Source organism: Oryx dammah, unplaced genomic scaffold, assembly GCF_014754425.2.
Source record: "Oryx dammah isolate SB20612 unplaced genomic scaffold, SCBI_Odam_1.1 HiC_scaffold_3, whole genome shotgun sequence".
Classification (NCBI taxonomy): domain Eukaryota; kingdom Metazoa; phylum Chordata; class Mammalia; order Artiodactyla; family Bovidae; genus Oryx; species Oryx dammah.
This window is the reverse complement of record NW_024070187.1, coordinates 15,473,030-15,493,084: the sequence shown is the minus strand read 5'-3', so window position 1 is coordinate 15,493,084 and position 20,055 is coordinate 15,473,030. Positions and strand designations below refer to the sequence as shown.

The following is a 20,055-nucleotide window of genomic DNA, read 5'->3' as shown; positions in this document are numbered from 1 at the left end:
AGAAAGGTCTTCCGCGGCAAGGAGGCCGGCCGAGCGTCCGCGCTGCCCCTCGAAACCCGAGATGCGGAGGGCGGCTCCCTCGCGCTTTATTTCCACCCCGCCCTCAGCCGCTTTTCAAATTTTGGTCGGAGGAGAGAAAACAGCCTCGCGCCGGGGTGCGCGCGAAGATGAGCCGAGGGGAGACGGACACACCCTCCCGTCAGCCCTCCCCGCGCTGCGCGGCGCCAGGAGGCGGGGGCTCGGCGAGGCTGCGCCGACGGAGAGCGCCGGCTCCCGGCGGCGAGGCGCCGGTGATGGCCGGTTGACGGGAGCGGGAGCGCAGCGCCCGGCGGGATGATGCTCCGGAGGGGCCCCTGGCCCTGGCGCGCGCGGCTGCTGCCGACCCCCGGAACCCAAGGCCGGGCGCACCCGCGGCCGCCGATGCCCCAGGTAAGCCCGAGCCCGGGGCGAGCGAGGCGACCGGAAAACTTCGCGTGGGGCAACTTCGGCGGGCGCGAAAGCCCGGCGGAGGGACATGCCTTGCGTTTTCCTGGCCCGTCCGCCCGGCTCCGCGCGCCGGAGGAACCCCCCCGGCAAGTGGTCGCCCGCGCTGCGGCCGCGGGCCGGGTGTCCACCCCCTGGGTCAACCCCGGGAGCCCAGGGCGGCGGGGACGTGCGCCGGCGCATCACCTCGGTTAAGCTGGGGTGCAGGGACCGTGAGGCTGCGGCCCGGGGCCGGGGGGCAGCACAGATACCCCGGGAGGCAGTTTGTCCGCGTCCAGACTGCTGTCTGGAGTAAGTTTTCAGAGCCGTTCTGCTGTCGGCTCGATCAACGGTGCCGAAGGGGGCTAAGGAAACGGTAAGGCGAGCTGAGTACTGCCCCGAGTGAGCACTGTGGTAGGAAAGCGAAATGTCCATCGTGAAAACCAGCAGCACCTCCCTTTCGAAGAGGGAAGAAAAACTCGCGTTTTGTTCCGAGACTCGAGAGACGGGTGAATCATGAGTGTGTGCTGGTGAGTAACAGTTGGCCTGACACGGTTGTATGTGGTTTGTGTGGAACCGTCTCTTGGAGGAGGAGGGGGCAGTGGACGTGCCCTAAAAGAGGCAAGGAAGACGGGGAGACAGTGCTGGTAGTAACTGGGATTGCGGCGGAGCCGGACAGGAGCTCAGGTGCCCGAACTCCGAGCCTGATGAGGAGACAGAATTTTAAAATCGAGCCTTCCAGGTATGTGCGGTTGGGGAGCTCGTGGTTTGAGTTTGAATTCCTAACACCGCCTCCCCACCTCATAAATCAGTTTCAGATTGTTAAGGAGAAAAAGATGTGTTTTTTCCCCTTCAGTTGTGCACTGTAAAAGAAAAGCGGAAAGTGATGTTACCATTTTCTTGTCATTTTCACTTCTGTTCATTGTTTTCTTTTTTCTTTTCCTCTCCAAGTCTCTCAGGGCTTGGAATGATGGAAAAAAATCTTTAAATGCATTTTAAATAACTTCCCTGAAAGTTTGAAACAGAATGAGGAAGGACATTTTGTTCCTTATAACTAGGAAAGGGGCAAAGATGTGAAATGGTAGACTTAATAGGAGAGAGGCTTTTTTTTCATTTTGTGAAATTTGTGTCTTAGTATAAATGTTGTGTTTGCAAGCCTCTTGATGAAAGTGAAAGAGGAGAGTGAAAAAGTTGGCTTAAAGCTCAACATTCAGAAAACGAAGATCATGGTATCTGGTCCCATCACTTCATGGGAGATAGATGGGGAAATAGTGGAAATAGTGGCGGACTTTATTTTTTGGGCCTCTAAAATCACTGCAGATGGTGACTGCAGCCATGAAATTAAAAGACGTTTACTCCTTGGAAGAAAAGTTATGACCAACCTAGATAGCATATTCAAAAGCAGAGACATTACTTTGCCAACTAAGGTCCGTCTAGTCAAGGCTATGGTTTTTCCAGTAATCAAGTATGGATGTGAGAGTTGGACTGTGAAGAAGGCTGAGCGCCGAAGAATTGATGCTTTTAAAGTGTGGTGTTGGAGAAGACTCTTGAGAGTCCCTTGGACTGCAAGGAGATCCAACCAGTCCATTCTGAAGGAGATCAGCCCTGGGATTTCTTTGGAAGGAATGATGCTAAAGCTGAAACTCCAGTACTTTGGCCACCTCATGTGAAGAGTTGACTCACTGGAAAAGACTCTGATGCTGGGAGGGATTGGGGCAGGAGGAGAAGGGTTTGACAGAGGATGAGATGGCTGTATGGCATCACGGACTCGATGGATGTGAATCTGAGTGAACTCCGGGAGTTGGTGATGGACAGGGATGCCTGGTGTGCTGCAATTCATGGGGTCACAAAGAGTCGGACACGACTGAGCAACTGGACTGAACTGATAAATGTTGTGGAACAACAGACTGGTTCCAAATAGGAAAAGGAGTACGTCAAAGTTGTATATTGTCACCCTGCTTATTTAACTTGTATGCAGAATACATCATGAGAAACACTGGGCTGGAAGAAGCACAAGCTGGAATCAAGATTGCTGGGAGAAATACCAATAACCTCAGATATGCAGATGCCACCACCCTTATGGCAGAAAGTGAGGAGGAACTAAAAAGCCTCTTGATGAAAGTGAAAGAGGAGAGTGTAAAAGTTGGCTTAAAGCCCAACATTCAGAAAATGAAGATCATGGCATCTGGTCCCATCACTTCATGGAAAATAGATGGGGAAACAGTGGCGGACTTTATTTTGGGGGGCTCGAAAATCACTGCAGATGGTGCTGCAGCCATGAAATTAAAAGACACTCCTTGGAAGGAAAGTTATGACCAACCTAGATAGCATATTCAAAAGCAGAGACATTACTTTGCCAACAAAGGTCTGTCTAGTCAAGGCTATGGTTTTTCCAGTGGTGATGTATGGATGTGAGAGTTGGACTGTGAAGAAGGCTGAGCGCCGAAGAATTGATGCTTTTGAAGTGTGGTGTTGGAGAAGACTCTTGCGAGTCCCTTGGACTGCAAGGAGATCCAACTAGTCCATCCTAAAGGAGATCAGTCCTTGGTGTTCATTGGAAGCACTGATGCTGAAGCTGAAACTCCAATACTTTGGCCACCTCATGTGAAGAGTTGACTCATTGGAAAAGACCCTGATGCTGGGAGGGATTGGGGGCAGGAGGAGAAGGGGACGACAGAGGATGAGATAGCTGGATGACATCACTGACTCGATGGATATGAATCTGAGTGAACTCCGAGTGAACTCCAGGAGTTGGTGATGGACAGGGAGGCCTGGCGTGCTGTGATTCATGGGGTCGCAAAGAGTTGGACATGACTGAGCAACTGAACTGAACTGATAAATGTTGTACTTTACAGTCAAAAATATACCAAATAGTAAAGCAACCTAATACAAGGACCGCCCCCCCCCTTCACTATATACCATTTAAATTTAAATGACTTGAGTCAGTTTTCTGTTAAATCCGTTTAACATTTTGAGTAGAAAGTTTATGGGTCCTCAGACTGGCTGCTCTTTCTCAGATTGTCAACTCTAAGCTTTTTTTCTCCATGTTTCCCACCTGATGCTATCCAAGGAGGGCCATTGCATGCCCCAGCAGGAATTATGTGCTCTTTTAAAGAGGTTGAAAATGATCCTGTGGGGCTTACTTGGCTTAATTATAGGAGAACTCTGGTTAGCACTTTGCCTCTATGTAATCATCTGAAGAAGCCTTATGTTTGACTGTTTCTAATTTGCAGATTTTTAAGTCTTCACTGTGCTGTTAAGTCAATTTGCTGAACTTCAGAAATGGAAATGCTTCCATTGTTTCACTTGTCTAATTGAAGACCCCCAAAGAGTAAAGAGAAGTTTTGCGTGTACTTCTTTATATGCTCTTCGAAATTGTACCATAAAGGAACTGACAGAAATATCCTGGCTGCCTTGGAGTTTTAGTTAGGGCTACTAAACCATTTTCTGTAAATCAAATTAACTGATTGTGAAGGACATCTTTCATTCTAAGATCTCACTGTTTTGTGATTGCCCCATTTGATATAAAAAGTCCTGTGACTAAAGACAAGCATTATTTCTCTTTATATCTTGTTGTAAACATTCAGATCCCTAGAGCCTCTGAAAGCAGCAGGAAAAAAAAAAAAAGTGATGTATGTGACCTGACAGCTCATAAAATCCTAGCTTGCAAGGACTTGTCATTAATAGTGTCTCAAGTAAGCATTCCTGATTACATTTGGCTTTTTCTGAAAGTATGAATGTGCCTTACAGGAGCATTTGGTGATTTTGAAAAATAGACAGTTTATATGTTTCACATGGTAGGTGAGTAATTGCAAGTATTTGGGGGGTAGAAAGAAAGTTTGTCAACGTGAGTATGTTTAGTATAGCTGAATTGCTTTTTAAAGGACACATTTAGTCTGAGGCATAAGAGAGCCAGAGCACGCTGTGTTGCCTTTGGCTGGGCATAACCTAGCATCCACAGTCATGTTCAGGGGCCGGGGGGAGTGGGAGGGGCTCCCACATCTCTGCTTGTCTCCTGCGCTGTGGCTGAGTGGTTGTCGGGGCAGTCCACGGCTCCCGCTGGCCTTTCTGTTTTGGAGGACACAGCTTTGAGCGATCATGCTGCCTGATGAATTAATCACTAAACAGAAAGCGCCTGGCTTATTGTTCCTTCCTTAATTTGGGTCTTCTGCTACTTAGTTGAAGAGATTCCCTGATGTGATTTCAAGCCACCGGCACTGTATGTGGGTCTCTACAGAAGCTACGTAAATTTTAAAAAATCAAGTGTACTTTGCAGAGAAGTTAAGTATTGCCTGGGCTTTTTTTTTTTTTTCCCTAACCCCTAGAAACAAAGCATAAACATGTTCCAACTCAGCTGTGTCCAGCTCTTTGTAGACCCCATGGATTGTTGCCTACTAGGCTCCTCTGTCCATGGAATTCTCAAGGCAAGAATACTGGAGTGGGTAGTCATTCCCTTCTCCAGGGAATCTTCCGATCCCGGGATCAAACCCTGGTCTGTGGGCAGATTCTTTACCATCTGAGGCACCAGGGAAGCCTTTAATGCCACCACCAAATGTCAATTTAGAAGTTGTTTTCATCTTTAATAAACATGTCATTCTTGTTTGATACTTTCCTATGATTCTCTGTCATGTGTTTGTAACTGGCAAGCTATAGTCTTTAATCCTGATTTCAGAGCTGTCTCCTAGTGATTGTACTTACAGTGTGGAAAAGACATGGATGCTTTGGTTTCAAAGTAATTCTAGACCAATTTGTCTGTTAAATGTTAAACATTGCTACTTTCTCAGCACTTAGGTATTAGTGCTGTTTTTTTTTTTTAATTTTTGTATTTTACTGTTTATTGCAAGTTAACAGGATTCTGTTTTACAGCAAGTTCTAAGTTGGAGAATCATTTTGTAGCTTGACAGATAAATATTCAATATTTGTTGAATGCAGTCCTTGTGAAACTGCAGTAGAAAACTGGAGGCTAAATATTGGTTGATCAGTAGCTGTGTCAACGAAATGTGTTTACTTCATAGAATAAAAATGAGCAGCTCATTTCGTTGGTGTTAAGCAATTGGAACGTTTGACGGTCAACCTGGCCCTGCCGCCACTTAGCTCCTGACCTTAGCCAAGTCATTCAGCCTACTTGAGCCTGTTTTACTCCCTTTTCAAAACAGGATTTGTCTAAGTGGTCTCAAAAGCCTTTTTCATCTCTCAGATTGCCATTTTATCATAAATACACTGTTGAATAAAATAGTGTCAGAATGTCGTCGTGGTTGAAAACCCTCTTTTATGATCTTAGGCAGTCAGTAAAGTGGCAGTTTTAACTAATGATTTTAATAACTGTTTTCCCCTTTAAAAAGAAACTGGAATTTATTTGACATGGGGTGAGCATGGCATAATAGTATTAGGAATTATGATTTATCGTGTTCTAATACTTAATTCTTTCATTGCTAGTGATTTCATCTTTGAAATGTTGTTTTTCAAGAGAATCTAGCTTTAGAACCCTAAAACCATTTTATTTTTATTTATTTTTTTTAAACCATTTTATAATAGACATCTTGGCCTAACCTACAGGCTATAAACCAATAGATATTAATAATAAAATAGCATTATCTTAGCTGTATTTGAGAAGTATCTGATTTTTGATCCCATTTAACTTAACCACAGTATTAATTTTCCTGGTTTTTAAAACAAATGCCAGCTCTTTTTTCTGAGTTATGTGTTGAGACTGCATGGTGTAGGATCCAGCACCCAAATGTTTTACTGAACTTTCTTCACTGACATGCCTTTTAAGAAACGGTACTGTAAAACGTGGTGGTCAGTTAAGAGGTGCCTTTCCCAAGGACCTATGGAAGATACTATTGTCTAGTCTTAGTCTTAGAATTGGGTTTCCCCTGAGCTGATTTGGGGTTTATTATGCAGACAGTGAAGTATACAGCCAGGGGTGTTCACTCTATGCTCTGGCTGCCAGAAAGCCTTGAGTCAGATTTTCAATCCACCTTCCAACAGATGGGAAAGATCTTATGACATGCCTTTTATGTATTTACCATACTCATTTACTATACTCGGAGAGGTGTCATCATCTCTGCCTTCATTTTTCCCTCCATTCATATCTTCACCCATTTTTCTGTAATTATCTTTTAATAGGGAAAAGTGGTACGTAAAGAAGGCTTTATTAAATTTAAAAAATCAGCTCTTTGGTGTTTTAAACAAATACGTTCAAAGGCTTCCCTGATGGCTCAGCGGATAAAGAATCCACCTGCATTGCAGGAGATGTAGACAATCCCTGGATTTGATCCCACAGGTTTGATCCCTAGGATGGGACGATCCCCTGGGGGAGAAAACGGCAATCCACTCCAGTATTCTTGCCTGGGAGATCCCATGGACAGAGAAGCCTGGTGGGCTACAGTCCAAAGGGTCGCAAAGAGTCAGACCCGACTGAGCGACTAAGCACAGCACGTTTATGACAGAAGCATGGCAGGTCGGTCTGCTGTGCAGTCCCCTTGGTGCTTCACCCATAGAAAGTGCGCCGCACATATTGATTGTATTGTACTGAGTTGCCTTAAGGATCTACTTTTGATGCCATGGTTCTCTTTTTTGTTTTGAAATATAATTGACAAGTGTGATTGTCTCTTAAAGGCAATGGTACTGAGGTTGTTGACACTCCTCTCACCTTTTTGCTTCTTACTACCCTTACCTGTCCTAAATCTTCCTAGCTCCTTCTTACCTCCACTAGCCTCATCTGGATGAAAAATAGAGTTTGGGTCAACTCTTTATTCTGAGTTTCCTATTTAACTCATAAATGATGCCATTTGATTTTACACCGTTTTTACCTTAGTTAGTTTGCAGGAACAGAAAGCGCGCAGTCCAGGCATTTGTTAAGCAGCTTTTTGGGGGACAGTTAGAGCTCTATCTAGGATTCATCGACTCGATGCTGATGAGAAGATGTGTGAAACCCGCACTGTCAACAGAGTCCATTGAAGAGACTTCTCTGAATAGATTTGAGGGCAGGAAATAGGGAACAGTGGAAAGAGAGGCAAGAAATGGAGCAAGAGTTGAAATTGCGATAGCCTGTGCACAGAATCAAGAAGTGACATGCAACATTGAACCTCATGTCAAGAAACTGACAGATGCACGGTTTTATTGTGGTAAACTTAAGGGCGGAAAAAGTCTTCAAGATTGACCAGGGTCACACCATGAGTCTGGCTTCTACCCGAGGTTCCTATTACCTGATTGAGTAAGATGGTTTGGTTTATAAAACTGCTGTGGACACAGGTGGTAATTTTAGTATATTTAACTCCACTGGGAACTCTTAGTTATTTTGTTGTTGTAGGAGTGTTTTTATAGTGAATGTGCTGCTTATATTACATTTCTGAGACTGAAGGATGAATTCACTAATCTTAAAGCCCTTAGGCATGACAGTAAAAATAAATGTCCTGAGCCTGATTGGAGGAAAGAAGTTATAAATTTTCTTGACAAATCCTTGTTATTTTTCTGACTGTGTGTTTATTTGTGTGTGTGTGTGTTCATGTGTGGCTGTCTCTTTGTGTCAGATATTTTGTTTGTTTTGGTATGAGTTTCACTAGTAGCTCAGTTCAGTTGCTTAGTCATGTCTGACTGTTTGCAGCACTATGGACTGCAACACGCCAGGCCTCCCTGTCCATCACCAACTCCTGGAGTTCACTCAGATTCATGTCCATTGAGTAGGTGATGCCATCCAACCATTTCATCCTCTGTCATCCTCTTCTTCTCCTGCCCCCAATCCCTCCCAGCATCAGAGTCTTTTCCAGTGAGTGAACTCTTCGCATGAGATGGCCAAAGTATTGGAGTTTCAGCTTCAGCATCAGTCCTTCCAGTGAATATTCAGGACTAATTTTCCTTGGGATTGACTGGTTGTATCTCCTTGCAGTCCAAGGGACTCTCAAGAGTCTTCTCCAACACCACACTTCAAAAGCATCAATTCTTTGGCACTCAGCTTTCTTTATAGTCCAACTCTCACATCCATACATGACTACTGGAAAAACCATAGCTTTGATTGGATGGACCTTTGTTGGCAAAGTAATATCTGCTTTTTAATATGCTGTCTAGGTTGGTCATAACTTTTCTTCCAAGGAGCAGGTGTCTTTTAATTTCATGCCTGCAGTCACCATCTGCAGTGATTTTGGAGCTCCCCAAAATAAAGTCTGCCACTGTTTCCACTGGTTCCTCATCTATTTCCCATGAAGTGATGGGACCAGATGCTATGATCTTAGTTTTCTGAATGTTGAGTTTTAAGTTAACTTTTTCACTCTCCCCTTTCACTTTCATCAAGAGGCTCTTTAGTTCTTCTTCGCTTTCTCCCATAAGGGAATCTGCAGAAAATCTGCAATCATCTGCATATCTGAGGTTATTGATATTTTTCCCAGCAGTCTTGATTCCAGCTTGTGCTTCATCCAGCCCAGCATTTCTCATGATGGACTCTGCATATAAGTTACACAAGCAGGGTGACAATATACAGCTTTGACGTACTCCTTTACTGATTTGGAACTAGTCTGTTGTTCCATGTCCGGTTCTAACTGTTGCTTCCTGACCTGCATACAGATTTTTCAGGAGGCAAGTAAGGTGGTCTGGTATTCCCATCTCTTTAAGAATTTTCTATAGTTTGTTTTGATCCACATGGTCAAAGGCTTTGGCATAGTGAATAAAGCAGAAGTAAATGTTTTTCTGGAACTCTCTTGCTTTTTTGATAATCCAATGGATGTTGGCAATTTGATCTCTGGCTCCTCTGCCTTTTTGAAATCCAGCTTGAACACTAGTAGGTGAATGGGATATTTGAAGAGGGGATTTTTAAAAGCTGTCGATGGAAAACTGCTTTTTCAGCCAGTAATGTAGCTGAAATACAAGTGTGCGTTTTTATTAGAGAGACTGACAGTAATGTGACCATCAACCTGAAATTTTGTTTTAGAAATTGTGTGCAAACAGAACAGCGTAGTGCTGGCTGTCTAAGCCCTTGCTTGAGGATGTTTGTTGTGGCGTTTTATAGTCTGATGACTCAGTTCTGTAACTCTGCTTTGGGACTGTTTCAGAGAATGCACCACGTAGCAGTTTTCATTTTTTCAGGCGAATGTATGGTTTATTTTGACCTTGTAAATATGCTTTTGTGGGTTTGCTGTTAGCTTGTTAGGTAAGCAAGCTTTGTACATAAGCTACAGTTGACCCAGAAATCATGTTTCATCTCTCCAGTCCCGGTTTCTACTGCATGCTCCGCGAGGCCCACATCAGCCACAAGGGACTCATACCTCTTCTTGTCGCTTGTCCCTGTGGCCTTTATGACGTTCCTCTGGCAGCGTTGCCCCCATCACTCTCCCTTTCACCTTTTTGAAGTCTCATCCTCCAAGGCTGAGTTCCAGTACCCACCCACCCTACCCCAGTCTTTATGCAGTCTCTAGGTCTCTGCCAGCAGAGTTAATTACACTTCTTTTCGCTCCCACGGTACCTGCCGTACTGGAGAAGGGAGTGGCAAACCACTTCAGTGTTCTTGCCTTGAGAACCCCATGAACAGTATGAAGAGACTTCACTCTAACCTGTATTAGCATTAGTTGGGTTCGTATGATTTTCCCATATGGATTCTCTCAGCCCTTTATGGTCAGAACTGTTTCTCCTTATCTCTGGCTTCTGCCCTGTCACAGTAGGTACATAATAAATGCTTATTGGGTAGAGGAATGAAGGGCTGAATGATAAAGAACTAAATATTATATAGGTTACCTTCATGGTGCATTCTCTTCAGATCTGACCTTCTCAATTTCCTCTTCCCCACTGACTCCAGGCAGGGAGACACCTAAAGTGTTCTTATCTACCTCTTGTGATTTGACCCTTGAATGTTGAAGATTGTTTTAATGTTAATCAAAATAATCTTCAATTATCATATTTATATTAAAGCTGTGGTTTTCAAGTAGATTTTGGTTCATTGTTTTGTTTCAGATATGCTTTCATGTCAGGCTTTTTAAAGGACATAAGTCAACGTACTTTAATGAAACATAAATTTTGTCAGGATAGCCTAGCGTGTGTTTTCTTGGCTGTTCTGTAAGTGTGGTGATGATTTTGGGTGATTCCTTACATTGGGGAAGGCAGCACTTTTCTCTACTGATGAGGATGTTCATAAATGGAATTCTCAGTGCATTAAATCATGTTGGTTTTTGTTTTGTGATGTGCTATTTTGTGATTGCCCAAAATTATTATTGTTGGTACTAAAAGCTTTGGAGAAGAAAATGGCAACCCACTCTAGTATTCTTGCCTGGAAAATTCCATGGACAGAGGAACCTGGAGGGCTACAGTCCATGGGGTCACAAAGAGTCAGCCACGACTGAGCACATCAGCACTAAAAACTTAATCATTAAAACTTAAGTAATTTAAAATGATAATCCCTTTAAAGTCCATTATAAAATGGGAGCTGTGGTTTGTGCTAGGTCTGAAAACTTGTAGAAAAGATCCTTGAAAATTACATGGAAGACAACGTACCTATACATAAAAGAGATACATGTTTATTCACCATTTGGCTTACGAGAGTCAAATATCAGAGACAATAAATACGGGAAGAATTCAGAGAAGGAAAGGCATTAGAAATTGAAGAGATGGAAAGAGGTGAGATTTCAACTAAGCTCTAAGAGCAGGGGGTGAGGAAGAGGTTAGCAGACACATCTAGAGTGGGAAGAATGGGTATAAGCACAGAGAGTTGGACTCTCAGAGGAACTGGGGTCTAGTAGGCCCTCTGAGCAGGTGGCAGGAAGCTTTCTCTGAAGCATGGTCCTTGATTTGACTTGGATTAGAGTTTTAGATGCCATGTTAAAACCTTGTAGAAATTAAATTTATTAAATTAAACTGAATCACAAACTGATATCCTGTAGTTGGACATTAATTCCTAGGGTGTTAATAGATGATATAGAAGAAACAAATTGCCTGCTCTTTTAAGTCTGAAGAATTCCGGGCTAAGCCATACCAAGACCAAGTTAGACGTGTTTCTTTGCTACACACCTTTGCTGTTGGGCATCAGAACGATCTGAGAGTGGGAAGGAAGTTGATCACAGCCCTCTGTTACTCCACAGCATTCTTAATAGCTTCTCTCAGAAGAGTGGTCTGTAGGACACAGTTTGGGGAACACTGCACTAAAAAATTGGATTGGGGATGGAATATGTTGGAAAAACAGGTGAAATCCTCCTAGTTCCTAGCCTGCTTCCTCTAGCATCACCAGTCTTGGCACCCAATGCTATGTTCTTCAGCCTTCTTTGAAGGCCAGCATATGGCTAAGTGCTGAATAGCCCACATAGCATAAATGTGTAATTTCTGGTCCACATCCTTAATTAGGAAACTGATTTCTGTTCTGTCTTCTATGTTTTTCTCCCTCCCATGGGCGGGAATGCAGATGTGGAAGGGATGGGCCGGCTGGACCCTGTGGAGGCACATAACCCTCGAGGTGATGGTGGAATAACTAAATAGCAGGAACCTGGATCCCTGGAAGGCATTGATGTCCCCTTACCCTCCACTGCCTACCTACCAGAAAAGGAAACATTTCTGGAGCCCCATGTGCCTTTCGGTCTCTTTGTTACAACAGCTTAGCTTGTGCCTTATCTTGTCCAGTGGAAGAGGAGCCTGGCTGGAAGTCTCTGAATGGAGAGATTAAAGCAGAAGAGTGAGAAAAACAGGGAGATGAGCCAGAGACGTTATGAGGCGGATGCTGTTGGAGGCTCTCAGAAAGCAGTACTCCAGATGCCCGAAGCACTGTTACCAGTGGTTGAAACCTGAAGTTGAAAAACAGTATACGGATGGAAGATGTTTTACAGACTGTAACAGTTTACCTGGGCTGCCTTTATCCACTATGCACCCGCTCCATTCCTGGTTAAAAAGTCTTACTTTGGCTTCATCATTTCCATAAAACCTGTCTTGATTACTAGGTGGAAATCACCTTTCCTCCTTTTTTTGAAATTGAGATATATTTGATCTATAACATTACATTAGTTTTAGGTGTATAACATAATACGATATTTGTATATATTACAAAAAGATCATCGCAGTAAGTCCAGTTAACATCCATCACCATGCATAGTTACAAGTTTTTCTTCACATGCTGAGAATTTTTAGGACTTACAGTTACCAACTTCCAAATATACAATCCAGCATTATTAACTGTGGTCACCATGCTATGTATTACATGCCCAGGACTTATTTATTATATAGCTAGCAGTTTGTACCTTTTGGTCTCCTTCATTGATTTCACCCACCCCTCAAATAGCAGTATTTCCTTCTTTTTGTGGCCAAGTAATATTCCATTGCACTGTCATTATCCATTCATCCATTGATGGACAGTAAGCTTATTTCCCTGTCTTGGCTACTGTAACTAATGCTGCAGTGAGCATAGAGGTGAAGATATCTTTTCTAAATAGTGTTTTCAAATTGCTGGGTCACATGGTAGTTCTGGTTTTAAGTTTTTGAGGGCCCGCCATACTGTTTTCCATAGTGACTGCACCAATTTATGTTCCCACTGACCGTGCACAAGGGCTCCCTTTTCCTTACCTCCTCACCAATACTTAACTTCTTGTCTTTTTGAATGGAGCCATTCTAATAGGTGGGGCTTCCCTGGTGGTACAGTGATAAAGAATCCCCCTGCCAATGCAGGAGACTCAAGAGATCCAGGTTCAATCCCTGGGTCGGGAAGATCTTCTGGTGTAGGAAATGGCAACCCATTCCACTATTCTTGCCTAAAAAATTCCAGGGACAGAGGAGCCTGATGGGCTACAGTCCATGGGATTGCAAAGAGTTGCACATGATTGAGCATGCATGCATGCAGGCACCATTCTGACAGGTTGAGGTGATTCTTCATTGTAGTTTTGATTTCCATTTCTCTAATGATTTGTGATGTTGAGCACCTTTTCATGTCCATATTAGCCATCTGTATATCTTCTTTGGGAAAATGTATATTTCAGATCCTCTGTCCATTTTTTCCCCTGTCTTTCCTTCCTGTGTCTGCCTAGTTGACTCATTTAACTACTCATTAGGGCTTTTTGTGTATATATCTTACCAGCATGTCTGCCTCCCCTAATGAGTATTCATTTTCAAGTAGCATACCTTTTATATCCTTGTTACCGTGTATATACATATATATGTTTATTTATCTTTGTTTTTCTTATTCTGCTAGTTCGGGTGCTTGTAGTGGTGCTAAATGAATAAGGTATAAGAAGATAACTGCCATTGTCTTTATGAGAAATGATGTTGGTCTATACCAGCTGTTGGTAAACTTGTAAAGGTCCAGATGCTAAGTATTTTAGTCTTTGCAGCCTATGATGTCACAGCTACTCAGTGTTGCCATTGCAGTACAAACGCTGCTATGTAATAGGGCATAGGGCTATGTTCCAATAAACTTTATTTACAAAAATGGCAATAGGCCAGATTTGGCCCATAGACCATAATTTGCCAGTCCCTAATCAGTAGACTCCATTTTTGGCGATAGTCATAGAGATGCTATTCTAGGAGATAAATCTGGATTTAGCAACCCAGTGTATGTATAATGGGATGAGACCAGTGACTTCATTAGTAAGGAACAACCACAAAGTCCTGGTCACTGTACATGGAGCTAAAATAACAGGAACTGGTAGAACGGACAAACAAGAGGAAGAATATGAAAATGTGGAATTCGAGCAGTTTTCCGTGATTAGGCCATGGTGTCTGGCACTTGAGAGCAGGAAAAGAATCCATGGCTGGGACTAAGATGATGAGCTGCCATCTGAAGTCAAAGGAAGAATCAGAGTCCTGGGGTGAGTTCTCATTCCTTTGGGAGATGTGGCATGATGGGTGAGAAGGTGGAGATGTGGCTGAGTGATGTTCAAGAGGCAGTGCCCTGGCTCAGAGTTTATTCCAGTAGGTTATTTCCCTTTGGGATTATTAAACCATGGGCGCCATTTGTCTTTCATCTGAACCCAGTGTTAGAGTTTGCAGTCATTATGTATGTTTTTCTGAACTTTTCCTTTCACAGAAGGTTCAATGCAGGATACAGGATGCTCAGGGCTGGTGCACTGGGGTGACCCAGAGGGATGGTATGGGCCGGCCGGCGGGCGGGCGCCCCAGGCCGCGCGACACGTGTACACCCGTGGGGGATTCATGTTGATGTATGGCAAAACCAATACAATGTTGTAAAGTAATTAGCCTTCAATTAAAATAAATAAATTTATATTAAAAAAAGCGAAGAAATGACAAAAAAAAAAAAAGAATTTTCTGTTACCTAAGCTGTGCTGCTGAAACAAAAGACCCAACAGTCCATGAACTTCTGTATGCTTTAAGTCACTCTTCCCTCTCTCAGGAAATGCATCTGTGGTAACCTTTGCAGGCCAGCAGTAACTCTGCTCCACGTAGTTGCTCAGGGACCCTAACTTGACCAGTCCCTCTGCTGTCTTCAGAACGTGGCTTCCAAACTCAAAAGAGCGTGGAAGGGTTTTTCAAGGCGCTACAGGCTGGGCCTGGCAATGTCACATAATGCTTGTGCTCATGTTCCATTGAATATTTCATTGAATGGGTCAGATGCCGCCCTGAGCTGCCAGGGGGGTGCTGAGAGATGTGCTGGCTGGGAGCCACACTCCAGTGAACACATGAAAAGCGTGGGAAAAGGGAGATCGAATTTTAGTGGACATTTAGCTTTTTGGCTGCAGTCCCCCTTGGCCAGAAACAGGACACTTTTGCTTTTTGTGGGCCCTGAATTGTCAAGGCTCTATTATGCCTTATTTGTATGGTATTCCTCAGCAGTAGAGATCTTCAGGGAAACTTTATTTCCCCCTGAAACTTGAAAAGGAAATGGTGGAAATGGAGCATTTTTAATTTGGGTTAGAGCAGGAACGTTTGACACCTGGTCAGCTTCATTATAAGCTGCCCTCGGGGCTGCAACTTAATAGGAAAGGGTGTGGTCTCACTTATACTTGTTAAACCAAGGAAGAGAGAAAAGTAAATTGTAATGGTTCAATTAGGATTTGCAGCCAAGTTTGTGCAGTGACACCTGATGAGGAAAAGAGGTGAAGATGCTGACAACGTAAGTCTCAGGGAAGGACTTACTGTAGAGGAATTATGGTCATTAATAGATAAAGGAGGTGTAGTGAAAGTTATGAAAGTGTCATGCATATCTAATATTTGAGTTTAGTGGCATTTTGTAGGCTAACCTATTATAAATATGGTCTAAAACAGGGAAATCTTAAGTAGATGCGTGCGTGTGTTAATCAGTTGTGTCCGACTCTTTGCGACCTCATGGACTATAACCCACTAGGCTCCTCTGTCCATGGAATTCTCCAGGCAAGAATACTGGAGTGGGTTGCCATTTCCTTCTCCAGGGAATCTTCCCAACCCAGGGATTGAACCCGGGTCTCCTGCATTGGGGTCAGACTCTTTATTGACTGAGGCACCAGGGAAATAGATGCTTAGGATGGTTGAAAGATGGTAACTGAGTCTTAGAGTCAAATGTATCTTAGTGTATAACTAAGATGGTTTCCCAGGTGGCTCAGTAGTAAAGAATTGGCCTGCCAAGTGGGAGATGGAAGTTCGATCCCTGGATCAGGAAGATCCCCTAGAGGAGGGCATGGCAACCCACTCCAGTATTACTGCCTGGAGAATCCTAGGGACAGAGGAGCCTGGAGGGGCTGCAGTCCATGGGGTCACAGAGTCGGACATAACTTAGCGACTAAACAACAACAATATAACATAATACTGAGACTAATCTACCATAGGTCAGGACATATTCAAAAAGAGTTATTCATAGGACCTTGTATAATGTCTCCTCACCACATTATTTACTTAATCACATCTTTGTAATCATAGACTTTTAAATTTTAATTGGTCAGGTTTAGTGATACCACTATGGAAAGTAAAGTGTTAGTCGCTTAGTCGTGTCTGGCTCTTTGCAATGCCATGGACTGTAGCCCTCGGGACTCCTCTGTTGATGGAATTCTCCAGGCAAGAATGCTGGAATGGGTTGACATTTCCTTCTCCAGGGGATCTTCCTGACCTAGGGATTGAATCTGGGTCTTCTGCAGTGGCATGCAGTTTCTTTACCATCTGAACACCAGCAAAGCCCAATAGCCCCATTGATCAGCCTTAAATGTATAACTTTGACTTTGGAATATTAGAAATGTTTTCCTTTCTTTTTGCTTTTCATGCATTTCAACACAGTTATTGCTTTATATAATGAAAGGGCTAGATTTTCATAGATTCCTATACATTCTTGAACTTAGACAATATATTGTCCATGAAACAGTAAATGAGACTTCAGTGAAAGAGTTGTTCAAAGGGCTATTTTGGGAGCCAGAGAATTTATGTCTTTGAACTGTGGTGTTGGAGAAGACTCTAGAGAGTCCCTTGGACTGCAAGGAGATCAAACCAGTCAATCCTAAAGGAAGTCAACCCTGAATTTTCATCGGAAGGACTGATGATGGAGCTGAAGCTCCAGTACTTTGGCAACCATTGGAAAAGACCCTGATGCTAGGAAAGATTGAAGGCAGGAGGAGAAGGGGATGACAGAGGATGAGATGGTTGGATGACATTGCCAACTCAATGGACATGAGTTTGAGCAAGCTCCTGGAGATGGTGATGGACAGGGAAGCCTGATGTGCTGCAGTCCATGGGGTTGCAAAGAGTCAGACATGACTGAACAACAAAAATATTTGGTGATGTATGTAACTATATATATATATATATATATATATATATATATATATAAAATTGGAAATATATCACCAAAATGAATACTTACTATATTATGAACTGTGGCTGGGCCTGGTCTGGCCATATCTGAACATAATAGATCATCCTAGGTTATGTGGAATTATCTTTTACTGGAGACTTATTCTTATTCCATACTGCAGCAGTATTTTTAATCCGGGCTGTTGCTTTAAGAAGGCTTCCCTGGTGGCTCAGATGGTAAAGAACCTGCCTGCAATGCAGGAGACTTGGTTTTGATCTCTGGGTTGGGAAGATCCCCTGCAGGAGGGCATGGCAACCCACTCCAGTATTCTTGCCTGGAGAATCCCATTGACAGAGGAGCCTAGTGGGCTACAGTCCATGGGGTTGCAAAGAGTCGGATATGACTGAGCAACTAAGCACAGCACACAGCACATTGCTTTAAGAATAGTAGGGGAAAAAAACAATTTATCAGTGCTAGAAGAAACCAGTCTCTCTTGATGGGGGAGAAGGAAGTATAAGATCAGTAAATCCTGCTTGATAGTTGTGTGCAGAGATCTGGGCGTTTCCGTTGACCCGCAAGCCACCTTTGAACACTGAATTTCCAGAATGCTAGTGTGGCTCCTAACTCATTGAAGGGAGATGCAGAATGTTAATCACAAGCGATAGTCCTGTTACACTGGACCAGGGTCAGACCATATGAGGCATTATGTTTTGTTACTGGGGCAGGGCTTTGGAAGGGATGCTGCCAAGCTGGTGGAAGGGGAGGTGCATCCAGAAGGTGGTTAAGATGATAAGGATTTATATCAGAGATGATTAAAGGGACTGGATGTGTTTAATCTGGTGAAAAGAAGGCAGAGCAGAGGCAAAATCTTTGTTTTCAAACATCGGAGAAGGTATGTGAAAGATTGGTCATTCTGTGTTGCTTCAGAGCAAGGAAATCACTCCTAAGATTGAGCAGAAAGGGTGGGAAGCGTTCAGCTTAGTTTAAGAAATCATAGATATTCTGCCTGTTCACCAGTGCATACACTGCTTTTAATTGAAGTATGGTTGATTTACAATCTTATGTTAGTTTGAGATGATTTGGTATTTTTATATACTCCATTCAAAGTTATTATAAAATGTTGGGAATATAAAATATATTCCCTGTACTGTACTTTACATGTTTGTATCTTATTTTAGACAATTATTAGTTTATACCTCTCAATCCCCTTCACTTACCTTGCCCCTCCTCTAACCCCTCTCCCCACTGGTAACCACTGGTTTGTTCTCTATATCTGTGAGCCTGTTTTTGTTATATTCATTGTTTTATTTTTTGGATTCCACATATAAGTGAAAAGAGAGTATTTGTTTTTCTCTGACTCACTTCACTAAGCATAATACTCTCCAGGTCCATCCATTTTGTTACATTCTTTTTTATGGCTGAGTTGAGTAATATTCCATTATATATTTATGTGCTACATCTTTACCCATTCATCTGTTGATACACACTGAGGTTCCTTCCATATCTTAGCAGTTGTAAACAATGCTGCTGTGAACATTGGAGTGCATATTTTTCAAACTAGTGTTTTCATTTTCTTCTGATTTATACCAGGAAGTGGAATTGCTAGATTATGTGATAGTTCTGCTTTTAACTTTTTTGAGATCCTGCATACTGTTCTCCATAGTGGCTGTTCCAATTTACATTTCTACCAACAGTGTACTAGGGTTCCCTTTTTCCAAAGTCTCACCTGCATTTATTTTTGTTGTCTTTTTGATAATAGTCATTCTGACAGGGGTGAGATGATACAGCTCATTGTGGTTTTGATTTTCATTTCCCTGATTAGTGATGTTGAGCATCTTTTCATGTGCCTGTTGGCCATTGGTATGTCTTCCCTGGAAAAATGTCCATTCGGGTCTTCTGTCCATTTTTAAATCAGATTGCTTTTTTGAATATTGAGTTGTAGGAGCTCTTTGTATATTTTGGATATTAGTGCCTAATCAAACATCATTTTCAAATATATTCTCTCACAGTAGGATGTCTTTTTGTTTCCGTTGATGTGCGATGTCTGATTAGATCCCACTTGTTCATTTTTGTCTTTGTTTTCCTTGCCCGAGGAGACAAAGTCAAAAAATATTGCTGGGACTTATGTCAAAGAATGTACTGTGTATGTTTTCTTCTGGGATTTTTATGGTTTCTGGTCTTAGACCTTTAGTCCATGTTGAGGTTATTTTTGTTTATGGAGTGAGAAAATGTTCTAATCTCATTGTCTTACACGTACCTGTTTTCTCGGCATCTCCTATTGAAGAGACTGGGTAGATGCTCCTTGAATACAGGGCTCTTAGGCTACCAGACCAACCTCGAGCGGAAGCTAGAGAAGCGCTGGACGCGCCTCTGGTGCTGCGGGAGCCTGCTCCGTGCGAACCCCCGGAACAGGAAGCAATGCTTCTTTTCCTGAGACAGTGTCTCTTCAGCACCTCCCACTGACAGGACTTGAGGGCCAGCCATCAAAGGAAAAACACTGAAAGAACTCGGGTTCCTGTTCACAGAGCAGTGGAAGAGGGGGAATCTGGAGCGTATAGGCGGGAGCGTCTGGCCGTCACCGGCGGGGCGAGGCACCGCCTGAGCGGTGCTTGCAGTGCGGCCGCACTCGTGGGCAGCCAAGGTGCGCTGGGAGACAGGCCAGACTGCGCTTGGCGCGGGTGAAGCAGTGGTCGCTTTGATTACAGTGCGATCACCTCGACCAGGAATCAGGGCACTTGACTGTTTTCGATCCAAAGGGGAGCAGGTAAGGCAGAGAGAGATTTAAAAAAAAAAAAAGTATGAGTCGTGTAAGTGCAGGGGGAAGTTAAGACTGAGTAGGTAGGACGGCAAGGGGTGAACGGTGGAGAAACCAAGAAGTGGGCCGAAGTGGAGGTGGTTAACACCTGGGTGGGGTCCAGGTCAAA

The 20,055-nt window shown here is 43.3% G+C and overlaps 1 protein-coding gene across 2 annotated transcripts in view; it reads left to right on the top strand.

Moving 5' to 3' along the window:
• The window catches only part of MCUB (mitochondrial calcium uniporter dominant negative subunit beta), a 103,226-nt gene continuing 83,171 nt past the window's right edge, over positions 1-20,055 (top strand). Inside the window, exon 1 of one of the 2 annotated variants that reach the window (XM_040237474.1) lies at positions 1-429. In XM_040237474.1, the coding sequence (XP_040093408.1) occupies positions 334-429 (96 nt within the window). In that variant the 5' untranslated portion in view covers positions 1-333. The remainder of the gene's footprint in view (positions 430-20,055) is intronic. The other variant, XM_040237475.1, reaches the window with a different exon arrangement.